This window comes from Hirundo rustica, chromosome 11 (genome assembly GCF_015227805.2).
Source record: "Hirundo rustica isolate bHirRus1 chromosome 11, bHirRus1.pri.v3, whole genome shotgun sequence".
Classification (NCBI taxonomy): Eukaryota; Metazoa; Chordata; class Aves; order Passeriformes; family Hirundinidae; genus Hirundo; species Hirundo rustica.
The window spans coordinates 1073572-1095486 of NC_053460.1; the positions used below are offsets into that span (position 1 = coordinate 1073572).

The following is a 21915-nucleotide window of genomic DNA, read 5'->3' on the forward strand; positions in this document are numbered from 1 at the left end:
CTTGGCTGAGAAAGCAGCAAAATGCCCCGGTGTGGCTGGAACCGGCTTTGAGGAAGCACGAGCAGATCTAAACCGGCTCCCTGTCCTCTCCCCAGCTCCTGAGCACCTGTGAAGAACTGGACCCGGAGCTGAGAGCCGCCCTTCAGCGCTTCTCACAGCCTGCCGTGGACATGGAGCTGGAGGAAGAGCTGGAACTCTTCTGAGGAATGGACCCAGCCCAACACCTCGATTACACCTAACACAAGGAGCCACCTTTCTCACCTGGGCCATTTCTTTTCAAATTACTTTGTAAATAATTTATTACAAGCATAACCATGAAGCTCTCGTTACAATAAAAAGTAGGTTACAAATTTTCAGTTTAGACTTGCTTTGGGAATCATAATTACGTCGTCTTTTTTTTTTTCCTGTTGTTGTTGTTGTTTTTCTTCTTTTCCAAAACGTCTCCTTAAAGTTGTCCCACTGTCCTCTGTCCCCCTCGCGCCCCCGGGGGCACCTCTGTGCAGGCAGGGAACAGTTGTGGCCAACTTGGTTTCTACAGGGTGTGTGTGGGGCTGGGGACACGGCGGGGTGCTGTCCCCTCCCCTGGGATTAGACACTCTTAGTACAACACTGCTGAATCAGACGTGAGCATGGAGATCACTGCAGGAGAACAAGCCTTTTCTGAGCAAGCTGAAGCTAATTCCACCCAGTTCTTCGAGGAGACTAAAAACGTAGGTTAAAAATCTCCGCCGCCGTCCGGCTCCTGCGGGGCTGGGCTGGGCTGGGCACGCGCCCCCGGCCCCTCAGGTGGGCTCGGGCTGCGCTGTCACCTCTGGCTTCACCGCCTGGCCTTCCGCAGTCCCTGAAGTCGTGAGGAGCAGGATGGGCTCCGGCTCCAGCGGCTTGGCTTTGTCCTGAGTCTGGGTCAGAGGGTGCACCATGGACATGTGGACGTTGAGGTTATGGGCCTTCTCGAAGCGCTTCCCGCACTGGTCGCAGGCGAACTCCAGCTCGGCCTCGGCTTTGTGTTTGGTCATGTGGTACTTGAGGGACGCGCGCTGGCGGCACTGGAACCCGCAGATCTCGCACCTGCGAGGGCAGAGGGGGCTCAGCACCAGCCTGGTGCTGCCTCGCTCGGCCACGGAGAGCGCTGGGGCCGGAGCAGGCGTTGGACATTTCATTGGATCACAGAAACCTGGGGTGGTTTGGGCAGGAAGGGACCTTGAACACATCCCAGCCCTGCCCAGGGCAGGGACACCTTCCACTAGCCCAGGTTGCTCCAAGCCCCATCCAGACTGGCCTTGGACACTTCCAGGGATGGGGAGTCCACACTCTGTGCCAGGGCCTCACCATCCTCACAGGAAAGAGTATCTCTCCAATATCCCATTTAACTCAAGCCATTCCCCCTTGTCCTGTTCCTCCATCCCTTGTCCCAGGTCCCTCCCCAGCTCCCCTGGAGCCTCTTTAGGCACTGCAAGCTCTAAGGTCTCCCTGGAATCTTCTCCAGGCTGGACACACCCAGCACTCTGAGCCTTTCCTCACAGCAGCGGTGCTCCGTGACCCTCTCCTCACTCATCCTGTTTAAAGTGCTCCAGCCAGGACGCTGCCAGCTGCAGGCAGGGCTTGTACCCCAGAATTACTGTGCCAGGGTCAGTGATGCTCCCTCTGATCCCCGCTGGAATCACTTACTGCAGGGGCTTCGCTCCCGAGTGCCGCATCTGATGGACCGAGAGGTGTTTGCGTTGCTTGAAGGTCTGCCCACACTCATCACAGATATAATTCCGTACCTCTGCCACGGGAAACAGGAGACACCCGTGAATTCTGCCGAATTCCTGGAACGTGTCCCGCACACACCGCCGCCCACACTCCCTGCAGGAGTCTGAACCCCTCCCCTGCCTCACATCCCCTGCACAACAGCTCGTTCCATGCTCACAGGCACACAGGGAGCCCTGTCCCCCCAGCCCAGAGCCTCAGCACCCCAAACCTGTCCCCTGTCAGGCGCTGGACACCCCAAACCTGTCCCCTGTCAGGCGCTGGACACACCTGTGTGGATGAGCTTGACGTGCCGCTGCAGGTACCGGTCGATCATGAACACCTTGTTGCAGCCGGGGTGAGGGCAGGGCCTCTCCCGCACCTCCTCGTGGTGCTCCTTGATGTGTTTCTGCAAAGCAAGGACAGAGCTGCTGACAGGGGACAGCCTGGACCCCCAAACACCGAGAGCACCCTGTGCAAAAGCAGGATTTGCATCCCAATGTACCCCTGGCAGCTGGAGACAGTGGAGCCTGTTCCAAGGGCTGCTGTGAGCCAGGGGAAAGCTCCCAGGAGAGGAGAAACAGGGAGAGCCAGAGCAGATTGGAAAAGGCCAGGACTCCCTGCAGGCTGCTTTTAGTGGCTCACTGCCTCCTGCAGCACGGGGTGGGGAATTAAACCCATCAGGGATCCTCTGCTCACACGGAAGTGGCTCCAGTGCGGGAGAGGAGCAGAGCCCGAGCTCACCTTCATGCCATCAGCCCCTCTGTAGACAGCAGTGCAGCCCTGGTAAGGACACTTGTAGATGGTGGGCAGCTCCTCCCTGCAAGCAGAGGTGTGTGAGGTGTTGTGGGCGTGGGGCTGCGGCCCAGCCCAGCCCTGACACACCCTCCTTACCGTTCACATTTGATTTTTTTTTTCCAGCCTGGCTTAGGCCCCGGCTTCTTCCTTATTTTGGGCTCTTCCGCCTTCTTCGCTTCTTTACTGTCGCTTTTCTTGCCAGAAACCCTCCAAGAAAGAAGCAGGACAGTGGTTTAAGACTCGATCTTGGTTTTAGATCCAGCAAAGTGTCCCCAGCTGTTACACCTGACTGTGACCTGGCAGAGCAGGAGCATGAGCCGGGCTGTGGCTGTGCCAGGCTGGGGATGGGGGCCCAGCCAATTTAACCCAGTGGGGAGCTCGGGGGCATCTCTGTGACCCCCAGGCAGGAACGTGGAGGGAACACAGCCAGAAGGAAAGACGGGTCGGCCCCATGGGGGTGGGCACCAGCCCCCCACCCACCCCGAGAGCCCCTTACTTCCTCTCGGGGTAAGGCTCGAAGGAGTCGTCTGAAGATTGCACGTTCCTCTTCTCGCTTTCATCGTCGCTCAAGAAGTCCCTGAGGGAGAGAAGCTGCCCTTTACCAACGTGACCTCGGGCTGACCCTCGGCACCAGCAGCTCCCCGTTCCCAGCACATCCATCTCCCCCACAGCACAGCAGACAGACACTCCACGTGTCCTCCCCCAGCAAACACAGCAAGGACCCAAACCAGGTCCTTTTAGGGCTAAATCTCTGCAGGAATAATCAAACCACTGTCAGGAGAACAAAAAAAAAAACAACAAAAATCCCGGCTGTTACTGAAAGGATCTATTCATGGGTGAGGGATGTGGCTGCCGCTTCCTCTGCTGGGAAAAGAATTTTGTGGAGCAAGAATGTCACGTAATTGCCTGGTGCAGGTTAATGAAGCTGCAGGTCATTCTGTACTCCCTCAAATGTAACAGCCGTTTTTGGATTTTTTTTTTTTCCCTTCTTTTAGGCTTTAAGCAAGAAGCAATTAATTCCTGAAGACGGGAAATAGGCAATAGATTGTTGCGGCCCTTTTAATGTGACAGCTGACAGCCTCAGCTGACACCGGAGCCACTCTGCACTTGGCCCTTTAGACTCGGAACGCCCGGAATTGCGTATTTACAGCCCCATTCCAAACACCTGAGCCAAATTCTCGCTCACAACGGACTGTGGAGCTGTCACAGAGGTCCCTCCCGCTCCCGTTCCCCAGTTAACGGCTCTCCCCGGGAGCAGTGGGGTGGTTTCTCCACGTGCCACCCCGTGCCTGCGTTCCCGCTCCCGCTGCTCTCCCGCAGCCCCAGCCGCGCAGGGAACCGCCCCGAGGCTCTGGAGCAGCAGCTCCCGGCACGGCTCCTTCCCCAGCGCAGAGAGGGGGCCAGGATTGCTGGAAGCAGCCCACAGACACGCAGCACACGCATGTGCAAACCCCCCAGAGCAGGGGAGGGAGCTCAGAGCCCGGAGGCACCGCTCCGAGCCCCCGGCGCCGGTGGAGAAAGAGCTCTCCGGGCTGGGGAGTTCCCACTGGCAAAGAAGACATTTAGGCTATTTTAAACCCACTCTTCTCTCACCCCTCAGAAAGGTCACTGAACTCGTCTTTTACCCGCTCATCCGACGTTGCAGACAGAACCTGCTTCCCACTCAACTGTCCTAGGGGACGAAGGAGAACACGGTGAGTTACAAGGAAAAGCAGCAGACCCACGGTCACACCGTGGGCAGTACGTGCTCCGTGGCGATCAGAGATGGTGTAAACCAAACCGTCCCCTCTGCCCAGAAACGGCTCTGCCTGGGCTCCACCCTGACCCTGCAGCTCCCAGGAGCAGCTTTTGGTTCCCCCTGTGACTGAAAGACTTGTCCCAGCCGCCACTCCTGTGTCCAGCAGCAGACGTCTCCTGTGGGTGCAGGAGCTAAACACAGCCCCACCTCTGGAACTCAAAATGGGTGTTAATTCCTTGCTTCTGGAAGCGGTGTCTGGGGCAGTGCACCCAGCCCAAACCCACTCAGCAGTCTGCCTTTAGGGACAGAAGGGAAACCCAGCTTCAGGGTGGAGCCAAAAGAAACGTCTGGCAAACATGGTGCTGAGGAATCCGTGCCCATCCCATATCCCCAGGAAGAGCCTGGCAGCAGGGTCTCCCTCTGTCAGAGGGGAAACAGCACACAGGGCCAGGAGTACGACCTTGTGTTCCCCTGCCCCTTCTGCACTGCTCGGCATCCTCCTCCCCGATCAGAGATGGATCTCTGAGCACTTCCCAGAAGGATCTGTGCCCTCCTTGAGGAACAGCAGTCTCCAAGCAGAGGGCCCAGCCCCTCGTGGCTTCCTGGGCCACCTCTCCAGCTCCCTGTCCATCCCCTGAGGCCGGGAGGGAGATCAGGAAGCAAACCCCTTACCTGTGGCAGTGCTCAGCGGGGACAGGGGCTGCGGCAGGGCCTGTTCCTGGACAGAGGCCGCGCCGTCCAGCTGCGAGGGCGACGGCTCCCTGTCCTGCGGCGGCTCCTTCTCCACGTCCGGCGGCACCGCCGCGGTCCCTTTGCCGGCGGGCTGCTGGCAGGGAGCCGTCCTTCCCGGAGCTCGCTGGGCTTTGGGAGCAGGAACGGCCTCGGCGTCGTCCGCGCCGGCGCCGTTGTCCGTCAAGCGCTGCTGCGCCGCGCCCTTGCCGCGCTCCCGTTTGACGGGCAGGGCGGTGTCGAGCAGCGCGGAGCTGCAGTCCGAGTCCGTGTCCATGACGTAGTCGTGGCCGTCGCCGCAGCCCCAGACGGCGCGGATGACGCCGCAGTACTCGGAGGAGAGCACGCTCCGCAGCCCCGGCACCGAGGCGCAGCCGCCGGCGTGCGCGTGCGTCCACGTCACCAGGCTGCGCAGGCACTGCGGGCTGGACGTGATCAGGTCGACTGGCCAGGGAGAGGCGGCACGGTCAGGGACACGGAGGGGACGGGGATGTGGGTCTGCTCCCCCTAGGGCTGCCCCAGAAGGCAGCTGGGAGCCACCCCAAAGGGCCAGAACAGAACCACTGAGGGTGGAAATGAGCTCTGAGATCACCGGGTCCAACCCATGAGCCACCCCAAAGGGCCTGAACAGAACCACTGAGGGTGGAAATGAGCTCTGAGATCACCGAGTCCAAGCCATGAGCCACCCCAAAGGGCCTGAACAGAACCACTGAGGGTGGAAATGAGCTCTGAGATCACCGAGTCCAAGCCATGAGCCACCCCAAAGGGCCTGAACAGAACCACTGAGGGTGGAAATGAGATCTGAGATCACCGAGTCCAACCCATGAGCCACCCCAAAGGGCCAGAACAGAACCACTGAGGGTGGAAACGAGCTCTGAGATCACCGAGTCCAACCCATGACCAAATGCCACCCTGTCGGCCAGACCAGAGCACTGAGCGTGGCATCCAGTCCTTCCTTAAACACCTCCAGGGACAGCGGCTCCACCACGTCCCCCCATCATTCACAGCTAAAAGGACATTTCCAATTGCCCCCAGTGCCCAACAGCAGCTGGGACAGGCCTGGCACTGCCACCCGAATCTGCTCTGCCCACCCCAGGTGAGCCTCTGCCTGTTTGGCCCAGCTCAGGAAGGTGAAGACTCTCCTGGGAAGCCAGAGGGAGGAAGGGGAACCATAACCAGCCGTGTCGAAGGACTCCAGAACCCCCCGCATGCGTTCCTTTCTCACCCCAGCCCTCCATGAGTGATGTGGCAGAAGGAGAAGGGGAGCGGGCACTCACCCAGGCAGGAGGCACCTCCTTCCAAACCCGGCTGCGCCTGGCCCCCGCTGCTCCTGCAAAAACCAGAGCGGCACGGTGGGATCCGGGGAACGCCAAGGGACCCCGGCACGGCGCCGCTCCCGGGAGGCAAGAAAGGCCACGTACTTTCCTTTGGCCTTGGCGTGGCCCGTGGGCGAGGCGTTCACCCGCTGGATGAAGGCGCGGAGGACGCTGCGGCACTTGTAGAACTGGGCATGGCATTTCTTGCAGACGAACTGAGGCAGCGCGGGGTCCTGCCGCACCGCCACTCCCACCAGCCGCTGGAAGTCGGCGAAGAACACCTGGTCCACGCGCCGCTGCTTCTCCGAGTTCTCCCCCAGCACGGGCACCTTGCCGAAGGCATTGCGCAGGCTCCGCGAGGAGAACTTGCCGTGGCACAGGCGGCAGTAGCCGGTGCTCAGGGCTCTGCCGATTCCTGCCGAGGAGGAGCAAGAGGGATGGCGCCGGTGCACGCAAAGGTGTTTCCCTCCCCTTCATCCCAGCTGCCTCCTCAGCCCTGCCTTCAGAAAAGCATGGAAAATCCAGGAAAAGACCCAGCCGGCCCCAAATCAGTCCTTCTGACCCCGCTGTCCCGATGGCAGCGCCTCCTCTGCGCTGTGGTGTTCCCAGGACTCTGCCAGTGCCATCCCTTGGTTTCAGCAGCTATCTCCCAAGTATTTACAGCTGGCATTGTGTCCCTTGGCCGTCCCATTCCTCAGCTCCCCAACAGTGCCCTGGAGTGGGGCAGGTCCTGACCCGGAATAGCGGGGCAGGATGCAAAGTGTCACCCAGTTCAGTGACCTGAGGCATTCCCACTCTGCGGGATAATTTCCATCCCTCCGCTGCGCCCCAAGGGTGCGAAGGGAACCCTGAGCACAGCCTCTGCCCGGCCCTGATCCAACCCTGCGCTGGGAGCGGGCTCCCCTGCCTTGGGAGCGATGGGGGTCTCAGCACAGCCCGCGGGGGTGGTGACAGCGGTGGGACAGAGCAGCACCTCCCGGGGGAGTGTCCTGGGGGGCTGAACCCCCCGTTTGTGAGCGCCTCGCGTCCCACCCGCTGCCCCGGGGCAGCGCCGGTGTCACGGCACCCAACGGAGCCGTTGGCGACGCCGCTTATCTCCTGCCCCAGCTGCAACGCATCCGGATATCAGCAGCCCCAAACCCCAAGGAGGACGGCTGGAGGACCCCGGTCACCCCCAAACCGTGATGGAGGGAGGGTCCCGCTCACCCCCAAACCGGAGCAGGCAGCGGCCGAGCACCCCGAGACAGCGGGAGGTTCCCCGGCTCTCCCTCCCCGTGCGCCGAATTCCTCCTTACCTCGCCGTCACCGGCACCGGGACGTTCGGCGTTTCAGGGGAGAAGAAACTCCGCACAAACGGGCGCACTCCGCCCCGCCGCCCGCTCGGCGCCGAGTCCCGGCACGGCGGCTCCGAGCCCGGCGGCGCGGAGGGAGCCCCGCCGTACCGAGGGCTCGCCCGTACCCGCTCCTCGCAGCCCGTCCCGGCGGCCCCGCAGCGGCTCCGGCGCGGGGGAAGCGACTCCGGCCGCGCCCCCCCGCTCCCCCCGCCCCGTTCCCCACCGCGCTCGGGCCTCACCTGCCTCCGGTGCGCAGGCGGCGGCCGCGGGGGGCTCGGCGGGCTCGGGGCCGCGGGCGGCAGTGCCGGGGGTCCGGCGGGGCGCGGGGGGGGCCCGGGGTCCGCCCGGGGCCGCCAGGAACCGCCCGCGCCGATCGCGCTTCATCGTCCCCGCCGGGCCCGGCGGCTCCGCCCGCCCGCAGCGCCCCCGCCGGCCGGGGGGACCCGCCGCGCCCGGTCCGTTCCCGCCGCGCTCAGGGCGGGCCCGCGGCCCCAGAGCGCCGTTCCGGGCGGCCCCGCGGCCATGGCCGCGCCGGGGGGCGCCGAGGGGCCCGCGCAGGGCCGGGGGGGCCGCGGGCTGCAGGGAGCCATGAGGGCGGCCAGCGGCGCCCTGGGCATGGACAGCGCCGGGAGGACCAGGGTGAGAGCGGGCACGGGCGGGGAGGGACCGCCGGGCTCAGCCGCATCCCCGGGATTGCACCCCCGGGGCTCCCCACCGCGTCCCCGGGATCGACCCCCGGCCCCGGGGCTGCATCCCCGGGCCTCCTCCTGCATCCCTGGGTTCCCCGCGCATCCCCGGCTTCTCCTGCATCCCTGGGCTCACTCCGCATCCCCCGGCTTCGTTCCACGGCCTCACCCCCAGCCGCGGGGCAGCATCTTCGGTCTCATCCTGCATCCTCGGTCTCATCCCGCATCCCCGGACTCATCCCGCATCCCCGGACTCACGCCACACTGCCGGGGCTGCATCCCCGGTCTGAGCCAGCACCCCTGCGCTCCCCCGCCTCCGGTTCGGTCCCGGGGCCATGCGGGTTCCCGAGCTCCCCGCAGCCGCGGCGGTCCCCGCTCAGCCCCCGCTTTGGCAGGAGGCCTACGTGGAGTACCTGAAGAGCATCACCCTCATCGCCCAGGCCCTGCAGGAGGAGGCAGGCACAGGTAAGGCAGGACCCCTTGTCGTCCCCCAACCCGTGGAACCAAGGTGGTCACTGGCAGTCCTGCAGCGACCTCAACACCCCCTCCCCGCAGAGAACAGCGAGGGGGTCACCCCTGACACCCCAAAACTGCTGAAGCTGGCGGAGCAGTGCCTGGAGAGGGTCAAATCCATTGCGGCGGCGCTGGGTGAGGAGGGGTGGGGGTCCCATTTTGGGGAGCCGGGTGCCCCCCCAGCAGGGCCAGGCTGGTGGAGGGGCACAGCCGAACCTGTCCTGCCCCCCTTCCCCAGGGAAAGCCCAGGTGAAACCGGCCCCACAGGAGCGGGGCGGGGGCCCTGCGCCCCTCCCCAGGCACCGCCGGGTCTGCTCGGACGAGGGGGGCAAGCTCTCGCCGTTCCTGCCCCCGGAGATCTTCCAGAAGCTGCAGATCGCTGAGGCACAGAGCACACGGAAGTACGGGGGGCTTGGACACGGGGGCTGGGACAGAGAGTGGTGGAGCATGGGGGGCTGGGATACAGCAGCTGGGACACGGGAGGCTCAGACACAGCGGGTAGGACGTGGGGGGGTTCAAACACGAGGGGTTTGGGACACGGAGCCCGGCAAGAACTGCAACACAAGGACTGGCGGTGGCCCCATGCCTGCCGGGGGAGTCAGGGAGCAGGATGTGGTCCAGGCACGTGTCCTGCGCCCTGCGGCGAGTGCTGAGGCTGTTCCGACAGGGAGCTGACCCCGCTGGAGGAGGCCTCCCTGCAGAACCAGAAGCTGAAGGCGGCCTACGAGGCGCGGGTGGCGCGGCTGAACCCAAGCCAGGCCGTGCAGAAGACATCCCTGGCAAGTGGGGAGCTGGGGTGCAGCTGGGAGCTGCATGGAACCGGCAGCCAGGCAGGGAGAGGGTCCCTGGGGGACCCCCGCTCCCCACTGGTGGCTGGAGGGTGCGGGTTGATGTTCCCAACTCCCCTCCTGCTCTGCAGACGCTGTCCCTGCAGCGGCAGATGATGGAGAACCTGGTGATCGCCAAGGCCCGAGAGGAGACTGTATCCTTGCCAGTGGGAGTGCTCCGAGAGCCGGCCCCAGGAGAGCCTCTGCCCTGTCCTGGGTGTCACCAGCCCCACGCAGGCTTTGGGGAACCCAGCTGGGGGCTGGAGAGGGTGAAGGGCAGTGGGTGGGAGCCATGGTGGCTCTGGACCCTTAACTGTACCTGGCCCAGCTGCAGCGCAAGATGGAAGAGCGGCGGCTGCGGCTGCAGGAGGCAGCCAACCGGTGAGTGGGGGTGTCACCGCAGGGACCCCGCGCTGTGGGGACACCCAGCAGGGCCCTCACTGGCCCGGGGTGTCTCCAGGAGGTTCTCCAGCAGCGTGGCCCTCACTCCCGAGGAGCAGGAGCAGCGAGCGCTCTACGCTGCCATCCTCGAGTACGAGCAGGACCATGTGAGTGCGTCCAGGGGCTGCTGACAGGGCTGGAGGCCGTGCCACGGGGCAGCAGGCCGTGCCATGGGGCAGGAGGCCGTGCCACGGGGCAGCAGGCCGTGCCATGGGGCAGGAGGCCGTGCCATGGGGCAGGGTGCTGCACCATCCCCATGACTAGCCCTGGACGCTCCCCAGGATTGGCCAAGGCAGTGGAAGGCGCAGCTGAAGCGGAGCCCGGCGGATCTCTCGGTTGTGTCAGGGCTCTTCTCCTGCCTCCTGAGGTACTGCTGGGGTGGGCACGGCCCTGCCAGAGCCGGGGGGCTGCAGCTGCTGCCGGTGCCCCCCCGCCCACCCCATCCCTCTGCCCACCCCATCCCTCTGCCCACAGCTGCCCCGAGCACCCCATCACGCAGCTGCTGCGGCGGCTGCAGTGCGCGGTGTACGCCCGGCTCTACCCCGCCGTCAGCCGCGGCCCCGCCGACGCCTCCCCCGCCTCCCCCTCGGCTCTCTCCTTCCTGTCGCTGGACGCGGGGGGCTCCTCGCTGCCCGCCGAGCCGGGGGGCCGCCGGCTGCGAGCGTCCCGCAGCCTGCACTGCATGTTCTCGGTGCCCGAGCACGGCCCGGCCGCGCTGCGGCACAGCCAGTCCAGCACCCCCATCGCCGACAGCGGCGCCCCGGGCCCCGCCGAGCCCCCCGAGACCCCCCGGGAAAGCTCCTTCGAGGACCTGGAGCGGTTCCTGGCGTCCCCCGAGGGCTGGGCCCCCGCGGAGCCCCCGGCCAGCTCCGGGAAGGACACGGCGCTGCCGGAGCTGCTCAAGGGCGTTGTGAGGGACATCCACAACGCCATCGGTGAGGGGCAGCCGAGGGCGTGGGGGGCTCTCCCGCGCCCCGTTTTGACTCGGGGCACGGGGTGGGCAGGATGTGGGGGGGTCTCAGTGTGGGTAGGACAGGTAGGACAGTGCTGCGTGACTCGCCCTTCCCAGACAGGCTGCTGGCTCTGACTCTGCTGGCCTTCGAGGGGCTGGGCACCGCCGCCGGCAAGGACCAGTGCCTGGCCTGCCTGGAGGAGGCTTTCTTCCCGCCGCTCTGGGCCCCGCTCCTGGCCCTCTACAGGTACCATCACCCTCCTTGGAGGGTCCGAGCCCCACCGACCCCTTCCTGGCACTCCCCCATCACCTCCGTGCCCGCAGGACCGTGCAGCAGCCCCGTGAGGCGGCCCTGGCGCGCAGCATGGAGCGGCACCGGCACGCCAGCCCCGCCGACATGGGCCTGGCTTCGCGCCTCTTCCCGCCCGCTCCCGGCCGCCCCGCGTACGCCTCCGCCGTGCAGGACCTGCGCCTCATCCCGCTGGAGACGTGTCCCCGCAGGAAGCTGGAGTGCATCGGTGAGCGGCGCTGGGGACGCGGGGAGGGAGCCCGGGGGGGGCCGTGAGCCTGACGCCCGCCCCGTGCCCCCGGCAGTGCGAGCCCTGCGCGGCATCTGCGAGTGTGCCGAGGAGTATTGCGGCAGCCGGGACGGCCGGAGCCTGGCCACGGCCGCCATGTGAGTACGGGAACCACACGGAGCGGGATGGGGAGTGAGGGGAGCGAGGGGCAGGTGTTGGGGCACCAGTCCCGGTGGCCACCGCAGCTGATGGCCCCTGTTGTCACAGCGGGGCAGACGACCTGCTGCCCATCCTGTCCTACGTGGTGCTGCAGACGGGGCTGCCCCAGCTGCTCTCCGAGTGTGCTGCCCTGGAGGAGTTCATCCATGAGGGGTACGTGCCAGGGCTCTGGGCCGTGCAGGCACCCCTGGGCTCAGGGCACCGTCACCCTCCCGGCACGGGGCTGTCGGGGCGGGAGGTGGCTCGGAACAGCAGCAGGGCTGAGGGGTGGCGGCTGTGACGGTGTCCTGGTCGTGGCACTGCCCCAGCCGCGGTGCTGCGGTGCCCGTGGTGGTGTCCCCGGTGGTGACAGTGTGATGGCCGTGGCACAGGTACCTGATCGGGGAGGAGGGCTACTGCCTGACGTCCCTGCAGAGCGCCCTGTCCTACGTGGAGTCGCTGCAGTGAGGAGGGGGCGGCGCGGGACCCCCGCACCCCCGGCCAGGTGCTGACGCCCCCTCCGCGGGTCCTCCCGCCCGGCGGGGGGCGCTGCGGCGCGGGCTCAGCCCCGCCCCGGGGGCGGAGCTACGGGCGGCACGTGCGTTCCGGCCCGCGGGCCGCGGGGAGGGAGCGCGAGCGGCACCGGCAGGTGGGGAGGGGGGGAACCGGGACCGAACCAGGCCCGGGTGGGAACACCGGGGGGCCTCGGGGGGGCGGGGAAACGGGAGGAACCAGGCCCGGGGAGTGGCACCGGGGGATGGGATCAGGGAGGTGCCGGGGAGGCCTCGGGGGAGCGGAGTTCCGGAGCTGAGGCGTCGGCGGGGGGATCGTCACGGGTTCGGGAGTGGGTCCCGGGGTCGCAGGGTGGGCTCTCACGCCGCTGTACCCGCAGGATGTGTGCAGGCTCGGCGCTGCGGCAGGAGCACCGGCAGGACTACGGGCAGGAATTCCGGCAGGAGTTCCACCGGGAGTACCGCCGCTCGTTGGAGCGGGAGTTCGGCCCCGCCGGGACCTGCCCCGGCCCCGCCGTGGCGGAGCGGCTGCGGCAGCGGCTGCAGCAGGAGCCGGCGCTGCTGGGGGCCCTGCAGGATGATGCCCTAGCACTGCTGGCCCGGGGACTGCGGGACCACCCCGACCCCGGGCTGGCGCTGCGAGGCCTGGCCGGTGCCTTCCGACTGCTGGAGCTGGCGGCCGTCAACCTCTACCTCTTCCCGTGGCGCCGGGAGTTCGGCACCATCCAGGTGAGGCCCTGAGGCGGTAAAGGGATGTTGTGGGGATACCCAGACGCCTCCAGCCACGCTCCCCGCTCTCCTTGCAGACCTTCTCCGGCGGCTACGTGCACCTGCTGCGCCCAGCGCTCCCTGAAGCCGACCTGGTGCGGAGTTTGGGCCGGCTGGGCTACGAGCGGCGGGACCGGCACCGCCTGGCCGTGGAGCGGCTGCCCCCGGGGCCCGCGCTGATCGCCGCCGCCGTCGGCTTCCTGGCCTGCCGCCTGGAGTGCGAGATCCTGGCGGAGCTGGTGCCGCTGCTGCGGCAGCCCCGCGCCCAGGAGCTGCTGGAGGCGCGACATCGGGACGGGGGTGCCAAGGGGCGCCCTGAGACGCCGCAGGACCCGGGGATGCAGTGCGGGGCGGCTGCCGACTGCGGCGACAGCGTGGATCTCTACCGGGAGATGCCAGACAGCCCCGAGGACGCGGGGAGCAGGGACAGGGCCCCTCCAGCACTGCAGAGGGACCCGCAGGACATGCCCGTGAGCGGCTGGGGACGCTGCGATGGCGCGCTTGGGACAGAGCCTGTGGGCAGCGCTGATCCGGACACCTCCGCTCACCTCTTCACGGAGTGGGAGGTGGCAGGCACCGGCAGAAGTCCCCAGGTGCAGGGGGAGCCCCGGGATTGCCCCCAGGACATGCCAGAGCTGCCCTGCTACCAGCTGCACCTCTGCCTGCGCCGGGGCATGCTGCCCTCGTACTGCTGCAGCACCTGCCGGCAGCTGCACGCCGGCGCCTGCGCCGTGGCACGCGCCTGCCGCGGCCGGCACCGCGGCCAGGAGCTGCGCGGGGAGCGGCAGCAGCGGCTCTGGCTGCAGCGCACAGAGCTGGACATGCTGCTGGCCGAGCGCTCTGCACCCCGCTCCTGACACGGCCGCTGCCTGGCACAAGGACATGGACTGGTCAGCCGTGCCGGGGCCCTGCTCCCGGCAGGGCACTGCTGCTGTAAATTATTCCGTGCATCAGTAAAATGGCTGCTTGGGCATGGGGCGCACTGTCCTGGTGAGGGGGATCAAGATGCCTGGTTCAGCGGCAGGGGCTCTGGGGGGATACCTGACAGCACATCACCCTGCAGGAGCAGCTCCTGTCTGAGAGGGGGGGCTGGGATACACTTAAAGGGGGACAGAACTGGGGTGTCACGGAGGTATCCTTGTCCCCAGGGTGACACATAGAAAGGAGAACAGAGCCACAGCTTCTCCCAAGCCTGTTGGTACCAAAGAATGGGATCATTCCCTTCCCATGTTGCCACTGCCAGATGCTTTTATTAATGGCAGAGTCGGGGCTCTCCCCCACAGACAGCACAAACCAGGACTCCTATGGGACAGGATTGACCCTGCCAATCCTGGGCATCCCGGGCCCCATCTCTCCTGGCCCTGGGGCCACGCTCGCCCAGCCCCAGACTGGAGCCTGCCCCGTCCCGCACGTCCTGGGAACGGCTAGAGCCCGTGGCGCTGGGACTGTTGGGCTGAGGGACTCCACCTCAGCCAGGACACATCACACGCCTGTTCTCAGGGACAGCTCAGGGCTTGCTGCGCTTGGGCTGGCTCTCCGTCGCCGTGCCGGCCGCCCGCTTGTTCCGGTGGTGTGGGAAGGTGGGCATCAGCTCTGGCTCGCAGGCTGTGGGGCACAGGGAGGGGTGAGCAGGGCCCAAAGCCTCCCCCAGTCCTGCCCTGGCCCAGGATGGGCAGTACTCACGCAAGGGCTTCTCCTTGAAGTAGGAACTCTCCAGGCAGTCCTTGGCTGTGGCCCTGTGGGGACGAGGACAACTGGCAGGGACCACCCCAGCTTGGGGGACAGCGTGGGGCAGGGTCCGTGCCTAGCTCTTACCTTTTCTTGGGGTCGTACATGAAGAGGAAGTTGAGCAGCCGCAGCCCAGCCTCCGAGAGCCAGGGAAACCTGTGCTTCAGGTTGTTGTAGGGCTGTTTGCGCAGGGTGTACTGGGTGGCCAGCGGCAGCTTGGAGAACCCCTGGGGGAAACGGAGCGTGAGGAGGGGCCAGGGGAGCAGCCAGGGAGAAAGGACGGGGGAAAAAGGGCAGGGAGCTCTCACAGGCCAGATGTTCTCGTTGGGTGTCCCCAAGAGCTGCACGATGAGGTCGATCTGGTGGATCTCGGAGGTGCCTGGCAGCAGCGGTTTGTGTGCCAGCAGCTCGGCCAGGATGCAGCCGGCAGCCCTGCGGAGCACAGCAGCCTCTCCAGCGATCCCCCTGCAGTTTGCAGCCTCCCCAGCCCCGTCCAGGCGGCCTCAGCCCCGCCCTTACCACATGTCAATGCTGGTGGTCTGGGTTGTCATCCCCAGCAGCAGCTCCGGGGCGCGGTACCTGCGCAGGGGACACTCGGTGGCACAGCTGGCACGAGCCCGTGCTGCCGGGAGGACCAGGACCCGCCCCGGCACCAGCCACTCACCACAGCGTCACCACTTTGGGGGTCATGGGCTTAGGGGGCATCCCGTAGGTGCGTGCCAGGCCGAAATCAGCTGCAACACAGAGTCACCGTCCGGAGGGAGCCCAGCTCTGAGCTCCACTGGTGGCACAGAGTAGCCACAGCCGGATGCAGGTGCCAGGACTCACCTATCTTCACACAGCCTTTGTCGGTCATCAGCAGGTTGGAGACCTTCAGGTCCCTGTGGGAAAGGGAGCAGCTGGAGGTGAGACACCACAGGGAAAATCCAATCCCATCATTCCATGGCCTGCCTGCCCTCCCAGTGCTCCCACAGCAATAGGCACCAAACCCCCACTCGGCACTGCTCCTGATGCCAAGACGTGGGAGATGTCCCCAGACACTCCTTTGTCCCCCCAGCTCCATCCTGCCGCTCCCACCTGTGGATGATGTAGTTCTCATGGAGGTACTGCAGGCCCTTGAGCACCTGCAGGATGATGCACTTCACCTGGGGACAGAGGACAGGAGCTGTGACCTCAGTAGGAACAGTACTGACCGGACAAACCCCGGGGTGTCCTGCAGTCCCTCCATCCCTGTGTCCTCCCAGCGGGTTCTGGGTGGGAATTTTCTCCCAGCTCCGCTTCCCTGACAGTTTGCTCCAGCCCCAAACCCCGCCTGGAAAGTCCCTGAAGGGTTCACTGAGAGTCAGCAAAGGCCAGGCTCCATCAGAATCCCTGGAATCCCCCAGCTCAATGTCTAGGGAGCCCTTCACAGTGCCCGTGTGTTTTGGCAGGAATGGCAGCACCCTCACAGGGGTGCTGCACCCAAATCCTGCCCCACCCTGTACCTGAGCCTCCGAGAAGGGTGTTTGCATGTTCTCCAGGAGACTGGCCAGGTCTTGCTCACAGTACCCCATCACCAGGAAAATGCTGTTGGAGACAAGGTGAGGTCAGAGCTCCTCCAGGACAGGTTTGTCTCCAAGGAAGGTTGAGAAGGCAGAGCTCTGGAGGATAGACAGGGGCCTCTCACCTCTCCAGGTGGTTTCCCACAACCACCTCTTTCAGTTCCACAATGTTGGGGTGCTGGAGCTGCAGGAGCAGGGTGATCTCCCGCAGGCTGCTGATGGGCATTCCTGGGGGAGCGAGGAACAGCCGTGCTGCAGGAATGGCCTGGAGCCAGAGCCAGGAGAGAGCAGCCCCTGTTCACCCCGCTCCTCCATTACCATCCTTCTCATTGTCCATCCGCACCTTCTTCAGGGCCACTGTCTCGTCGGTCAGCGTGTCCCGGGCACGGTCTGGGGGCAGCACAGGCCACGTTGGCACCAGGACACACACCTGGGTTTGTCCCCAGCTCGCCTCGGCCCCCACAGCTCAGCTGGGTGAGCTGTGGACCCAAACCGTGCTGGGATTCTACCCGAAGGAATGGCTTTCCACTGGCAGAGGGCAGGGTTCGATGGGATTCCCATGTCCCCTGTGAGGGTGGGCAGGCCCTGGCACAGGGTGCCCAGAGAAACGGCGGCTGCCCCTGGACCCCTGGAGGAATCAAGGCCAGGCTGGACGGAGCAATGATCTAGTGGACGGCGTCCCTACCCCTGGCAGGGAGGGGAACGGAACGAACTCGGAGGCCCCTTCCCGGTCCCGCGTGGCCTCAGCACACCGGGAGCCGCCCCCGCCCGGGAGGCAGTGCCCGCACTCACACACGATGCCGTACGTGCCCTCTCCAATCCGATTCAGCTTCTCGAACTCCTTCACGCTGCGGCACCGTCCCAGCTGAAACCAAAGAGCCGCGTCCGGGCGGGGCCGCCTCGAGGGTTCCTCACCGGGGACCCCCCGCCGGCCCCAGACCGTCTCACAGCGCCGGGGACCCGCTGCACTCACCCGATCGGCTGCCGGAACCTCGAAGAAGCCGTCGCCCCGCAGTCGCCGCAGCCGCAGGGGCTCCAGCTCCGGCTCGGCCGGTGCCGATCCCGGTGCCGGCCCCGATGCCCCTTGTGCCGGTGCCGCCTCAGGCGCCGCCATGTCCGCGGTACGAATCCCGCCCTGCGCACGCGCGTTATTATCCTGCCCCTCTCCCCGCAGGCCCCGCCCACACACTTAACGCCCTGGCAACCGTTGCTAGGGAAGGACCAATAGCGACCCCGTGCCCATATAGCCCCGCCCCTCATGTCCCCGCCCCAGCCCCGCCCCCTTGCCTCAGACCCCCCCCAATGCTCTCCCGCTGCCCACGTGACCTTCCCTTCCCCATTCCCCCCCCCCCCCCGGTGGCGCCGCTGTCGCGAGACTCAGCGCGCGCACCCCGGAAGCGGCGTTGGCGGCACCCGGAAGCGGCTGCGGAACCCGGAAGCGGCGGCGGGCAGGATGGACGGTACCGGGGGGTTGGGCGGTACCGGCGTCTCCCGGTGGGGCTGGGGCGGGTCTTGAGGGGTGGGGCTGGGGGTAGAGGGTCGTAGCCGGGACTGGGGGCCGGGGATGGGGGCCGGGTCGGGTGGGCGGGGTCCCCGGTCCCCCGATCCCGGTCCCGGTCGTGTCGCTGAGGCTGTGCTCACTTTCCTTTCCAGACACGCTCTTCCAGCTGAAGGTGAGAGCAGCGGAGGCCTTTCCGCCTTCTTTCCGTCCCGTATCGCCGGTCCCGGGGCCGGTTCCGCCCGCTGGCTTGGCCTCATCGGGGCTTCTCCTCCGGCGGGACCGTGACGGGAGGAGGCCCCGGCCTGCGGGGGTGACCGGAGCTGCCGCGGGCAGAGGATCGGGCAGCCGTGGGCAGTGAGAGGTGGCTGGGGTGGGACAGGTGGGCACTGGCGCGGGACAGGGGAGCATCTTCCCAGTTCCAGAGAGCGGGGTGAGATGGGATTTTGGGAAGGAATTCCCGGCTGGCAGCGTGGGCAGGCCCTGCCACAGGGTGCCCGGAGGAGCTGTGGCTGCCCCTGGATCCCTGGCAGTGCCCAAGGCCAGACTGGATGGGCTGAGAGCAGCATGGAAAGGTGTGGGATGAGATGGGCCTGAGGGTCCCTTCCAGCCCCAACCCTTCCCTGGCTCTGTCCCTGGTCCTGCCCTGCTGTATCCTGCTGTATCCCGCTGCTGCCCCGCTCCTCCCCGCAGTTCACAGCGAAGCAGCTGGAGAAACTCTCCAAGAAAGCCGAGAAGGACTCCAAGGCCGAGCAAGCCAAAGTCAAGAAGGTGTGTGGGGTTCAGGGGGTGCGTGGGGTTCAGGGGGTGCGTGGGGTTCATCCTGCCTGTGCTCAGCGCCGTGGGGCAGCTGGAATCCCCTCCTCCCCCCACGTGGGAGCAGCAAAGGGGCAGATCCCCTCCCCACCCTCCCCTCCTGGATCTGCCAGGGGCTGTGACACATCCAGCACCACAGGGGAGGTTTATCCCTGCTCTGAGCTGCTTCCTGCTGGAACACCTCCAGCAGGGCCAGCCTGAGCCCCTGGGGGGTTCTCTGAGGCCGGGCTCTCGCCGTGGCAGGCGCTGCAGCAGAAGAATGTGGAGTGTGCCCGCGTTTACGCCGAGAATGCCATCCGCAAGAAGAACGAGGGGCTCAACTGGCTGAGGATGGCGTCACGGGTGGATGCCGTGGCCTCCAAGGTGCAGACTGCCGTCACCATGAAGGGGGTAAGAGCCTCCAGCAGGGATCTGGGAGCTCCAGCCCCACGGGGAGCTTCCCATCCCACTGCCTCCAACCACCACAGGCTCCTCTGTCCCCCAAAATGACCCCACTGGTGGTCTCAGATCCCCTCAGGCGGGTTCATCCTGCCTGGGATGGCATCAGGGTGATGCCTTGGGAAGGCTGGGCTGGAACAGAGGCTGGACAGAGCTGGAGAATAAAGTAGATATTTATTAAAAGGCCTTTAGGGTACACCTTGGGCAGGACAAGAGTCTGGCCAGGGCTACACCCAAAATGGTGACAAATTGGACACAGAATGGACCCAAAATTGGCTCAAAATGGACAAACAGTCGTGAGGTCTCACACTTTTATAACTTCTGGTCCTTTTGCACATTGGGGTTTAATTTTCCCATTCCAGCTCCAGATTGTGAGGTCCCATCCTTCTTGTTCCTCCCTCCAGCCACCCTTGTTTGTGCTTTTGGGCTGAACACTTGTCCCAGTTGTCCTTGGTGTGCAGCAGGAAAAGGATTTGTTTTGTGTCCCTGCTGTGTGCAGAGAGCTGAGCGACCCTGAGGTGAGCTCAGAGCTGCACCCTGGGCAGCGCAGAACCTGAAATACAGCCAAGATAAAAGTTAAGGCATCAAGGACAGTGCTTGGATTTGTCTGTAACCCTCAGAGCGTTCCTGAAGGACTCTCCTCTTGCAGGTGACAAAAAACATGGCACAGGTGACCAAGGCTCTGGACAAGGCCCTGAGCTCCATGGACCTGCAGAAGGTGTCGGCAGTGATGGATAAGTTCGAGCAGCAAGTGCAGAATTTGGATGTTCACACGTCGGTGAGCGCCAGGGGACAGAGAGGGTGGGAGGAGGCTGGGGTGATGGAGCCGGGCAGGTGACAGGGCCGTGTCTGTCCCAGGTCATGGAGGACTCCATGAGCTCGGCCACCACGCTGAGCACGCCGCAGGAGCAGGTGGACAGCCTGATCGTCCAGATCGCCGAGGAGAACGGGCTGGAGATCATGGACCAGCTGAGCCAGCTGCCCGAGGGGGCCTCGGCCGTGGGGGAGAGCTCCGTCCGCTCCCAGGAGGACCAGCTGTCCCGGAGGTCGGTTCTGTCCCGCGCCTGGGTGGCTCCGGTGCTTCCCGGGTTCCCTCACCGGGGGGAAGGGAAAGGGCTGCCCTTCCTGGGGGCTCAGAGGAGCTCCCTGGGCACGCTGGCTGCTCCCGAGCTCAGGCTGTTCCTGACCTGGCTGCCCTCTCCTGCTCTCCCCCAGGCTGGCTGCCCTGCGGAACTGAGCTCTCCTGTGGCCCTGCGGACGGCGGAGGAGCCGGGACCCCCTCCCGCAGCCCCCCCTGCCTCGGGGCTCTTCCCTGGGGGGGAATGTGGCTGAGGAACGCCCTGCTGGATTGTGGGGGGGCTTAATTCGGGGGTGCTGCTGGTGGTGCCTGGCAGAGCCCCACGTCCCGCTGCTGACAGAACACTAAGGGGATTTTCCTGGTCTCGGGATGCTGCTCCCCAAGTCCTCTGTTGTTCCCTGTCCCTGCCCAGAGCTGAGCTGTGGGCCGAGTTCCTCAGGAGCCGTTTGGGAGGAGCAGGAGGAGCCGCGGGGTTTCCCAGTCTCCGGCAGAGCAGTGGGAAGGGCCCCGTGCCCGGCTGTGGATCTGGGGAGGTCGGTGCCTTGCAGGAAGGGGTGGTGACACCGGGGTGTCCCCTCCCTCGCTGTCACTGTCCCTGTGCCCTCTGCTGCTCCGTGTCCTGCTGGGCCGACGCCCCCAGCCCCCTACCACGAAGTGCCCTTTGGAACACCCCCCCTGCCCAGCCCCCTTCGTGTCAGTCCACACATTCCACAGGCACTGCCAGCTGGAAATGGTTATCCCGGCCCTGACTGCCAGTTTGGACCAGTGAGGACCCGCGTCCAGCCCCGGGATTGTGGATTGCAGCAGCTGTGGTGGCTGCAGACACGTCCCCAAATGTCCTCCTGCTGGGTGGGTGTGACAGGGAATGCAAACCCATCCCTGTGCCTCGTCCCTGGATATCCTCCGTCCCCTCGCTGCTGGCGCTGGGCTGGGGCTGCTCTCCGTGTCCCCCTCGTCCCTGTCCCTTGTCACCTTCCCCCGGGGCTGGAGCTGTTTGTGTCCCTCCCGGCACCGCGGAGCTGCTGGAAGCTCTCCAGGAAGGAAGCGCTGTTTCCTTTGGGTCCCCCCGGAGGAACTTTCACCTCTGGGCGATGTCACGGGGGTCACATCCCCGGCACAAACATTTCCCGCCGCGTTGATTATTTTTCCTGAGTTCAGTGGCCTTGGAGCGTGTGGCTGGTGACAAGAGCCTTCCTCACCACCAAGGAGGAGGAGGTGGCTTCGTGCTGCAGCAGAGCGTTGTGTCTTGTGCCACCTCCCAGTGGGCTGGGTGGGAAGCTGGGGGACACTGGAGATTTGTGCCTGGCTCCCTGCTCGGTGGCACTGGGGGCTCCTGACCTGCACTCGTCCCTCTCTCCGGGCTGTCTCTGTGTGGTTTCATTGGTGGTTTGTTTTTTTTTTAAGCTCGTCTTCTTTGCCTTCTTTTTCCCCAAACCGTGTCCGTGCCCTTCTGTGGGTTTCAATAAACAATCTCTGAACGCCCCAGTGTGTGTTGGGGGTTGTAGCTGCAGACGGGGCTCTGTGGTTCCCATTGTCTCATCGTGTCCCCTGCCCTGCCACAGGACCTGCTGCTGGGGGCTGCCCTGGAGATGAGGAGGAAAGGGCTGCTCTCGTTCCCAGAGCCTCTGCCCATCCAGGGGCCGGGAGGTGGCTCGTGGTACCCACTCTGGGTGTTCTGGGGGGCGAGGACAGCCCCCTTCCCCTCCTGCAGGGACCTGTCCCTTTCACATGGCCCAGCCGGGGGGACCAGAGTGA

General features: G+C 65.5%; 6 protein-coding genes across 13 annotated transcripts in view; 4 read left to right on the top strand and 2 right to left on the bottom strand.

Moving 5' to 3' along the window:
- The window catches only part of FANCA (FA complementation group A), a 31955-nt gene extending 31605 nt beyond the window's left edge, over window positions 1-350 (top strand). For all 6 annotated transcript variants that reach the window (XM_040075036.2, XM_040075037.1, XM_040075041.2 and 3 more), the window contains one exon: window positions 96-350. In XM_040075036.2, the coding sequence (XP_039930970.1) occupies window positions 96-203 (108 nt within the window). In that variant the 3' untranslated portion in view covers window positions 204-350. The remainder of the gene's footprint in view (window positions 1-95) is intronic.
- On the bottom strand, window positions 287-8674 carry ZNF276 (zinc finger protein 276). 2 transcript variants are annotated; one of them, XM_058422030.1, is made up of 11 exons: window positions 7886-8030; window positions 6418-6727; window positions 6274-6326; window positions 4940-5440; window positions 4123-4201; window positions 3026-3106; window positions 2626-2736; window positions 2476-2551; window positions 2023-2140; window positions 1669-1768; window positions 287-1068 (listed from the first exon to the last, which is right to left on the bottom strand). In XM_058422030.1, exons 1-11 carry the CDS (start codon window positions 8028-8030, stop codon window positions 783-785), a joined length of 1860 nt encoding a protein of 619 aa, XP_058278013.1. In that variant the 3' UTR covers window positions 287-782. The 2 variants fall into 2 exon arrangements, with proteins under 2 accessions (XP_058278013.1, XP_039930979.1); XM_040075045.2 differs by lacking the exon at window positions 7886-8030 and adding an exon at window positions 8591-8674 and having other exon boundaries at window positions 288-1068.
- On the top strand, window positions 8211-12790 carry VPS9D1 (VPS9 domain containing 1). The gene is given in 17 exon segments (XM_040075044.2): window positions 8211-8285; window positions 8728-8797; window positions 8888-8983; window positions 8986-9065; window positions 9068-9246; window positions 9513-9624; window positions 9765-9827; window positions 10001-10053; window positions 10133-10220; window positions 10395-10480; window positions 10588-11048; window positions 11183-11312; window positions 11390-11583; window positions 11660-11741; window positions 11851-11955; window positions 12174-12286; window positions 12674-12790. Coding segments are annotated over 16 exon segments (1926 nt in total). The 5' UTR covers window positions 8211-8234; the 3' UTR covers window positions 12250-12286; window positions 12674-12790.
- On the top strand, window positions 12675-13918 carry SPATA2L (spermatogenesis associated 2 like). Its single transcript, XM_040075631.1, has 2 exons — window positions 12675-13022; window positions 13100-13918. The coding sequence occupies exons 1-2, from the start codon at window positions 12675-12677 to the stop codon at window positions 13916-13918; spliced, it is 1167 nt and encodes a 388-aa protein (XP_039931565.1).
- Window positions 13919-14291: 373 nt separating this feature from the next.
- CDK10 (cyclin dependent kinase 10) lies at window positions 14292-17444 on the bottom strand. Of its 2 annotated transcripts, XM_040075048.2 has the most exons (13): window positions 17304-17444; window positions 17123-17195; window positions 16649-16720; window positions 16456-16558; window positions 16274-16355; window positions 15867-15934; window positions 15618-15670; window positions 15454-15523; window positions 15309-15368; window positions 15098-15221; window positions 14877-15016; window positions 14745-14797; window positions 14292-14666 (listed from the first exon to the last, which is right to left on the bottom strand). In XM_040075048.2, the coding sequence occupies exons 1-13, from the start codon at window positions 17442-17444 to the stop codon at window positions 14569-14571; spliced, it is 1137 nt and encodes a 378-aa protein (XP_039930982.1). In that variant the 3' UTR covers window positions 14292-14568. The 2 variants fall into 2 exon arrangements, with proteins under 2 accessions (XP_039930982.1, XP_039930980.1); XM_040075046.2 differs by having other exon boundaries at window positions 14877-15221.
- A 264-nt stretch (window positions 17445-17708) lies between these two features.
- CHMP1A (charged multivesicular body protein 1A) lies at window positions 17709-21645 on the top strand. Its single transcript, XM_040075740.2, has 7 exons — window positions 17709-17790; window positions 17984-18003; window positions 18522-18599; window positions 18888-19034; window positions 19732-19860; window positions 19941-20128; window positions 20298-21645. The coding sequence occupies exons 1-7, from the start codon at window positions 17784-17786 to the stop codon at window positions 20317-20319; spliced, it is 591 nt and encodes a 196-aa protein (XP_039931674.1). The 5' UTR covers window positions 17709-17783; the 3' UTR covers window positions 20320-21645.
- The last annotated feature ends 270 nt before the right edge of the window (window positions 21646-21915 follow it).

What these genes read in the sequence shown, in the direction of transcription:
- ZNF276 (XM_058422030.1), bottom strand. Translation starts at nt 8,030, where the DNA reads ATGAAGCGCGATCGGCGCGGGCGGTTCCTGGCGGCCCCGGGCGGACCC. An exon ending in CGCCTGCGCACCGGAGGCAG is followed by an intron (nt 6,728 to 7,885) that starts GTGAGGCCCGAG and finishes CCTCCTCGGCAG; the next exon opens with GAATCGGCAGAGCCCTGAGC. An exon ending in TTCAGTGACCTTTCTGAGGG is followed by an intron (nt 3,107 to 4,122) that starts GTGAGAGAAGAG and finishes TCTCTCCCTCAG; the next exon opens with GGACTTCTTGAGCGACGATG.
- SPATA2L (XM_040075631.1), top strand. Translation starts at nt 12,675, where the DNA reads ATGTGTGCAGGCTCGGCGCTGCGGCAGGAGCACCGGCAGGACTACGGG. An exon ending in GGGAGTTCGGCACCATCCAG is followed by an intron (nt 13,023 to 13,099) that starts GTGAGGCCCTGA and finishes CTCTCCTTGCAG; the next exon opens with ACCTTCTCCGGCGGCTACGT.
- CDK10 (XM_040075046.2), bottom strand. Translation starts at nt 17,444, where the DNA reads ATGGCGGCGCCTGAGGCGGCACCGGCACAAGGGGCATCGGGGCCGGCA. An exon ending in GATGGACAATGAGAAGGATG is followed by an intron (nt 16,559 to 16,648) that starts GTAATGGAGGAG and finishes TCGCTCCCCCAG; the next exon opens with GAATGCCCATCAGCAGCCTG. An exon ending in CACCCTTCTCGGAGGCTCAG is followed by an intron (nt 15,935 to 16,273) that starts GTACAGGGTGGG and finishes CTCTGTCCCCAG; the next exon opens with GTGAAGTGCATCATCCTGCA.
- CHMP1A (XM_040075740.2), top strand. An exon ending in AGCAAGCCAAAGTCAAGAAG is followed by an intron (nt 18,600 to 18,887) that starts GTGTGTGGGGTT and finishes TCGCCGTGGCAG; the next exon opens with GCGCTGCAGCAGAAGAATGT. An exon ending in GAGGACCAGCTGTCCCGGAG is followed by an intron (nt 20,129 to 20,297) that starts GTCGGTTCTGTC and finishes GCTCTCCCCCAG; the next exon opens with GCTGGCTGCCCTGCGGAACT.